The 7,771-nt window shown below is 40.2% G+C and overlaps 1 protein-coding gene across 5 annotated transcripts in view; it reads right to left on the bottom strand.

Moving 5' to 3' along the window:
- Nucleotides 1-7,771, bottom strand: part of stxbp5a (syntaxin binding protein 5a (tomosyn)) — a 215,728-nt gene that overhangs the window by 34,990 nt on the left and 172,967 nt on the right. For all 5 annotated transcript variants that reach the window (XM_087805057.1, XM_087805056.1, XM_087805059.1 and 2 more), the window contains exon 13: nucleotides 1,204-1,271. In XM_087805057.1, coding sequence (XP_087661183.1) covers nucleotides 1,204-1,271 — 68 coding nt within the window. The remainder of the gene's footprint in view (nucleotides 1-1,203; nucleotides 1,272-7,771) is intronic.

Genomic DNA, 7,771 nt, shown 5'->3' with positions numbered 1-7,771 from the left:
AGGTACATGAAGGTACATGAAAGTCATGAAGGTACATGAAGGTACATGAAGGTCATGAAGGTCATGACGGTACATGAAGGTACATGAAGGTACATGAAGGTCATGACGGTCATGAAGGTCATGAAGGTCATGACGGTCATGAAGGTACATGAAGGTCATGACGGTACATGAAGGTACATAAAGGTCATGACGGTACATGAAGGTACATGAAGGTACATGAAGGTCATGACGGTCATGAAGGTTATGAAGGTACATGAAGGTCATGACGGTCATGAAGGTCATGAAGGTACATGAAGGTCATGACGGTACATGAAGGTACATGAAGGTACATTAAGGTCATGACGGTACATGAAGGTACATGAAGGTCATGACGGTACATGAAGGTCATGAAGGTACATGAAGGTCATGACGGTACATGAAGGTCATGACGGTACATAAAGGTACATGAAGGTACATGAAGGTCATGAAGGTACATGAAGGTACATGAAGGTCATGACGGTCATGAAGGTACATGAAGGTACATGAAGGTCATGACGGTACATAAAGGTACATGAAGGTACATGAAGGTCATGACAGTCATGAATGTATATGACGGTCATGAGGGTACATGAAGGTCCATGAAGGTACATGAAGGTACATGACGGTACATGAAGGTCATGACGGTACATGAAGGTACATGAAGGTCATGACGGTCATGAAGGTACATGAAGGTACATGAAGGTCATGACGGTACATAAAGGTACATGAAGGTACATGAAGGTCATGAAGGTACATGAAGGTACATGAAGGTCATGAAGGTACATGAAGGTACATGAAGGTCATGACGGTCATGAAGGTACATGAAGGTACATGAAGGTCATGACGGTACATAAAGGTACATGAAGGTACATGAAGGTCATGAAGGTACATGAAGGTACATGAAGGTCATGAAGGTACATGAAGGTACATGAAGGTCATGACGGTCATGAAGGTACATGAAGGTACATGAAGGTCATGACGGTACATGAAGGTACATGAAGGTCATGAAGGTACATGAAGGTACATGAAGGTACATGAAGGTCATGAAGGTACATGAAGGTCATGAAGGTTATGAAGGTACATGAAGGATATGAAGGTACATGAAGGTACATGAAAGTCATGAAGATACATGAAGGTACATGAAGACACTTCATATGAAGACGAGTACATGAGAGTATTTCTTACCCGGTGACGATGATCTCAGGGTAGCTCTGCGTCCCTTGACCCCAGTTCCCTCCACTGATGGGCCACTCCTGTCAATCAATGAAGAATACTAGCTTTAATACTTAATACTTCTACGTTCATATGAAGGTATATTTGTGTGTTTATTATAAAACTCCTGTCATCAATGAAGAATACTAGCTTTAATACTTAATACTTCTACGTTCATATGAAGGTATATTTGTGTGTTTATTATAAAACTCCTGTCATCAATGAAGAATACTAGCTTTAATACTTCTACGTTCATATGAAGGTATATTTGTGTGTTTATTATAAAACTCCTGTCATCAATGAAGAATACTAGCTTTAATACTTCTACGTTCATATGAAGGTATATTTGTGTGTTTATTATAAAACTCCTGTCATTAATGAAGAATACTAGCTTTAATACTTCTACGTTCATATGAAGGTATATTTGTGTGTTTATTATAAAACTCCTGTCATTAATGAGGAATACTAGCTTTAATACTTCTACCTTCATATGAAGGTATATTTGTGTGTTTATTATAAAACTCCTGTCATTAATGAAGAATACTAGCTTTAATACTTCTACGTTCATATGAAGGTATATTTGTGTGTTTATTATGAAACTCCTGTCATCAATGAAGAATACTAGCTTTAATACTTCTACGTTCATATGAAGGTATATTTGTGTGTTTATTATGAAACTCCTGTCATCAATGAAGAATACTAGCTTTAATACTTCTACGTTCATATGAAGGTATATTTGTGTGTTTATTATAAAACTCCTGTCAATCAATGAAGAATACTAGCTTTAATACTTAATACTTCTACGTTCATATGAAGGTATATTTGTGTGTTTATTATAAAACTCCTGTCATCAATGAAGAATACTAGCTTTAATACTTAATACTTCTACGTTCATATGAAGGTATATTTGTGTGTTTATTATAAAACTCCTGTCATCAATGAAGAATACTAGCTTTAATACTTCTACGTTCATATGAAGGTATATTTGTGTGTTTATTATAAAACTCCTGTCATCAATGAAGAATACTAGCTTTAATACTTCTACGTTCATATGAAGGTATATTTGTGTGTTTATTATAAAACTCCTGTCATTAATGAAGAATACTAGCTTTAATACTTCTACGTTCATATGAAGGTATATTTGTGTGTTTATTATAAAACTCCTGTCATTAATGAGGAATACTAGCTTTAATACTTCTACCTTCATATGAAGGTATATTTGTGTGTTTATTATAAAACTCCTGTCATTAATGAAGAATACTAGCTTTAATACTTCTACGTTCATATGAAGGTATATTTGTGTGTTTATTATGAAACTCCTGTCATCAATGAAGAATACTAGCTTTAATACTTCTACGTTCATATGAAGGTATATTTGTGTGTTTATTATGAAACTCCTGTCATCAATGAAGAATACTAGCTTTAATACTTCTACGTTCATATGAAGGTACATTTGTGTGTTTATTATAAAACTCCTGTCATTAATGAAGAATACTAGCTTTAATACTTCTACGTTCATATGAAGGTACATTTGTGTGTTTATTATAAAACTCCTGTCAGCAATGAAGAATACTAGCTTTAATACTTAATACTTCTACGTTCATATGAGGGTATATTTGTGTGTTTATTATAAAACTCCTGTCATTAATGAAGAATACTAGCTTTAATACTTCTACGTTCATATGAAGGTATATTTGTGTGTTTATTATAAAACTCCTGTCATTAATGAAGAATACTAGCTTTAATACTTCTACGTTCATATGAAGGTATATTTGTGTGTTTATTATAAAACTCCTGTCATTAATGAAGAATACTAGCTTTAATACTTCTACGTTCATATGAAGGTATATTTGTGTGTTTATTATAAAACTCCTGTCATTAATGAAGAATACTAGCTTTAATACTTCTACGTTCATATGAAGGTATATTTGTGTGTTTATTATAAAACTCCTGTCATTAATGAAGAATACTAGCTTTAATACTTCTACGTTCATATGAAGGTATATTTGTGTGTTTATTATAAAACTACTGTCATTAATGAAGAATACTAGCTTTAATACTTCTACGTTCATATGAAGGTATATTTGTGTGTTTATTATAAAACTACTGTCATCAATGAAGAATACTAGCTTTAATACTTCTATGTTCATATGAAGGTATATTTGTGTGTTTATTATAAAACTCCTGTCATTAATAAAGAATACTAGCTTTAATACTTCTACGTTCATATGAAGGTATATTTGTGTGTTTAATATAAAACTCCTGTCATTAATGAAGAATACTAGCTTTAATACTTCTACGTTCATATGAAGGTATATTTGTGTGTTTATTATAAAACTCCTGTCATCAATGAAGAATACTAGCTTTAATACTTCTACGTTCATATGAAGGTATATTTGTGTGTTTATTATAAAACTCCTGTCATCAATGAAGAATACTAGCTTTAATACTTCTACGTTCATATGAAGGTATATTTGTGTGTTTAATATAAAACTCCTGTCATTAATGAAGAATACTAGCTTTAATACTTCTACGTTCATATGAAGGTATATTTGTGTGTTTATTATAAAACTCCTGTCATCAATGAAGAATACTAGCTTTAATACTTCTACGTTCATATGAAGGTATATTTGTGTGTTTATTATAAAACTCCTGTCATTAATGAAGAATACTAGCTTTAATACTTCTACGTTCATATGAAGGTATATTTGTGTGTTTATTATAAAACTCCTGTCATTAATGAAGAATACTAGCTTTAATACTTCTACGTTCATATGAAGGTATATTTGTGTGTTTATTATAAAACTCCTGTCATTAATGAAGAATACTAGCTTTAATACTTCTACGTTCATATGAAGGTATATTTGTGTGTTTATTATAAAACTCCTGTCATTAATGAAGAATACTAGCTTTAATACTTCTACGTTCATATGAAGGTATATTTGTGTGTTTATTATAAAACTCCTGTCATTAATGAAGAATACTAGCTTTAATACTTCTACGTTCATATGAAGGTATATTTGTGTGTTTATTATAAAACTCCTGTCATTAATGAAGAATACTAGCTTTAATACTTCTACGTTCATATGAAGGTATATTTGTGTGTTTATTATAAAACTCCTGTCATTAATAAAGAATACTAGCTTTAATACTTCTACGTTCATATGAAGGTATATTTGTGTGTTTATTATAAAACTTCTGTCATTAATAAAGAATACTAGCTTTAATACTTCTACTGGATGGATTTAGTTTTTATTCTCTATTTATACGTCATGTCAAGAGTTTCTGATCCTGATCCAACGGATCAAACTCTCCATGATTTACCTCCAACACCTTCTGTTTCTGCGTCTCTTTGGCGACACCTAGCGGTCGAGCACGTTATCGCTTCAAATCTACTTTCAAACACACAAACCTGCAGCAACAATAGTTTCAATAACACTCTGGATTAAATCTAACTCTGTGTGCAGACGTTCATTTACATATAATCTGAGACATTAACATAATCTTTACATCCAACGGTTGCCGAGCAACAGGAGCTTCAGAGGGAGTTAAGAGAGATCAGTGATGACATAACAAATGATTCATTTCTGCTCTTTGTTAACACTATGTATAATAGTGTGTTTGTGTGTGTGTTTGTGGGTCTGTGTGGGTCTGTTTGTGTGTGTCTGTGTGGGTCTGTTTGTGTGTGATTGTGTGTGTGTGTTTGTGTGTGTGTCTCTGTGAGTGTCTGTGTGTCTCTGTGTGGGTCTGTTTGTGTGTGATTGTGTGTGTGTGTGTTTGTGCGTGTGTGTGTGTGTGTGCGCGTGTGTGTATGTGTGTGTGCGCGTCTGTGCGTGTGTGTGTTTGTGTGTGTGTTTGTGTGTGTGTCTGTGTGTCTCTGTGAGTGTCTGTGTGTGTTTGTGTGTGTGTGTGTGTGTGTGTGTGTGCGCGCGTGTGTGTATGTGTGTGTGCGCGTCTGTGCGTGTGTGTGTCTGTGTGCGTGGGGGTGTGTGTGTTTGTGTGTGTGTGTGTGTGTGTATCTGTGTGGGTCGGGGTGTGTGTGATTGTGTGTGTGTTTGTGTGTGTTTGTGTGTGTCTGTGTGTGTGTGTCTGTTTGTGTGTGATTGTGTGTGTGTGTCTGTGTGTGTTTGTGGGTCTGTGTGTGTGTGTCTGTGAGTGTCTGTGTGTGTTTGTGTGTGTCTGTGGGTGCATGTGTGTGTCTGTGAGTGTCTGTGTGTGTTTGTGTGTTTGTGTGTGTGTTTGTGTGTGTGTTTGTGTGTGTGTGTCTGTGTGGGTCTGTTTGTGTGTGATTGTGTGTGTGTGTGTTTGTGTGTGTCTGTGTGTGTCTGTGTGGGTCTGTTTGTGTGTGATTGTGTGTGTGTGTTTGTGTGTGTGTGTCTGTTTGTGTGTGATTGTGTGTGTGTTTGTGTGTGTGTCTGTGTGTGCCCATACGCACACACACACAGACACACACGCACGCACCCCCGCACACACACACAGACACACACGCACGCACCCCCGCACACACACGCACACACACGCGCACACACACGCACAGACGCGCACACACACGCACAGACGCGCACACACACAGACACACACACACACGCACACACGCACACACGAGCACAAGCGCAGTGTTGGCGGCTACTGTCCCTGAGTGAGTCCACAACACACAAAGGTCACAGGATGACTCACAATGCGACGCACACCCACAGCTTCTTCACACGAGGGACAGAAGAGCTTTCGGGTCAGAACCAGCTGAGATTTGTGACAGTAAAAGAACATCAGAGACCAGGACAGGGTCCTGATACCAGGACGTGGTCCTGAGACCAGGACAGGGTCCTGATACCAGGACGTGGTCCTGAGACCAGGACAGGGTCCTGAGACCAGGACGTGGTCCTGAGACCAGGACAGGGTCCTGAGATCAGGACGTGGTCCTGAGACCAGGACGTGGTCTTGAGACCAGGACAGGGTCCTGAGACCAGGACGTGGTCCTGAGACCAGGACTTGGTCCTGAGACCAGGACGTGGTCCTGAGACCAGGACAGGGTCCTGAGACCAGGACGTGGTCCTGAGACCAGGACTTGGTCCTGAGACCAGGACGGGGTCCTGAAACCAGGACGGGGTCCTGAGACCAGGACGGGGTCCTGAGACCAGGACAGGGTCCTGAGACCAGGACAGGGTCCTGAGACCAGGACGCCCAGGGCAGTAATATGCTAATGAATTCTTTACACACAAAGTCAAAAGTCTTCTCCAGATCCACAGGAACATGATCCACCACCTGGACCAGAACCACATTGATCCTCCTGAGCCTGAGGTTCTGACTATCTGATGGACCTTCCTTTTCCAGGACCCTTGAACAGGCCTGACCCACAGGACTGTGACCCCCCTGGAGTTGGAACACCTCCCATGATCCCCTTCTCAAGAAGGTCGGCCACGACATCCAAGGTCAACGATGGTGTGGATGAAGGTCGTCCAAGTCTTCATCCACACCATCAAGATGATGTTGGTCCAGAACCTTCAGAGCCATCGTTCTCCACGACCTCTCAAGAACCCACAGACCCAAGGGCCCGTCAGGACCCTGAGCTCCTGGACCTCCTTCTGAACCCTCAGGTTCTGGTGAACCTCAGGCTTCAGTGACTTCATTATTTATTTATTCTCCTTTATTTATTCATTCTTTTCTAGAAACACGTTTATTTATAAACTCGACTACAAGTTTCCACGGAATCATTTTCCCATGAACTCTCTCTCTCTCTCTCTCTCTCTCTCTCTCCTCTCTCTGTCTCTCTCTCTCCCCCTCTCTCGCTCTCTCTCTCTCCCTCTCTCTCTCTCCCTCTCTCTCTCTCTCTCTCTCTCCCTCTCTCTCTCTCTCCCTCTCTCTCTCCCACAAAACTACTTTCTCCCTTCCTCACTCCTTTCTTACCTTCGTTTCATCCCTTCTCCTCCCTCCCCCCTTACTTACTTCCTCTCTCCCCCTTTATTTCCTCCCTTACTTCCTCCCTCCCTTACTTATTTCCTCCCCCCTTACTTCCTCCCTTAATTCCTCCCTCCCTTACTTCTTCCCTCCCCCCTTACTTCCTCCCTCCCTTACTTCTTCCCTCCCCCCTTACTTCCTCCACTACTTCCTTCCTCCCATACTTCTTCCCTCCCCCTTGCTTCCTCCCTTACTTCTTCCCTCCCCCTTGCTTCCTCCCTTACTTCTTCCCTCCCCCCTTACTTCCTCCCTTACTTCTTCCCTCCCCCCTTACTTCCTCCCTTACTTCCTCCCTCCCTTACTTCTTCCCTCCCCCTTGCTTCCTCCCTTACTTCTTCCCTCCCCCCTTACTTCCTCCCTCCCTTACTTCTTCCCTCCCCCTTGCTTCCTCCCTTACTTCTTCCCTCCCCCCTTACTTCCTCCCTTACTTCCTCCCTCCCTTACTTCTTCCCTCCCCCCTTACTTCCTCCACTACTTCCTTCCTCCCATACTTCTTTCCTTCCCCCTTACTTCCTCCCTTACTTCCTCCCTCCCTTACTTCTTCCCTCCCCCCTTACTTCCTCCACTACTTCCTTCCTCCCATACT

Source organism: Callionymus lyra, chromosome 13 (assembly GCF_982586985.1).
Source record: "Callionymus lyra chromosome 13, fCalLyr1.hap1.1, whole genome shotgun sequence".
Classification (NCBI taxonomy): Eukaryota; Metazoa; Chordata; class Actinopteri; order Syngnathiformes; family Callionymidae; genus Callionymus; species Callionymus lyra.
This window is presented reverse-complemented; position numbering and strand designations above follow the sequence as displayed.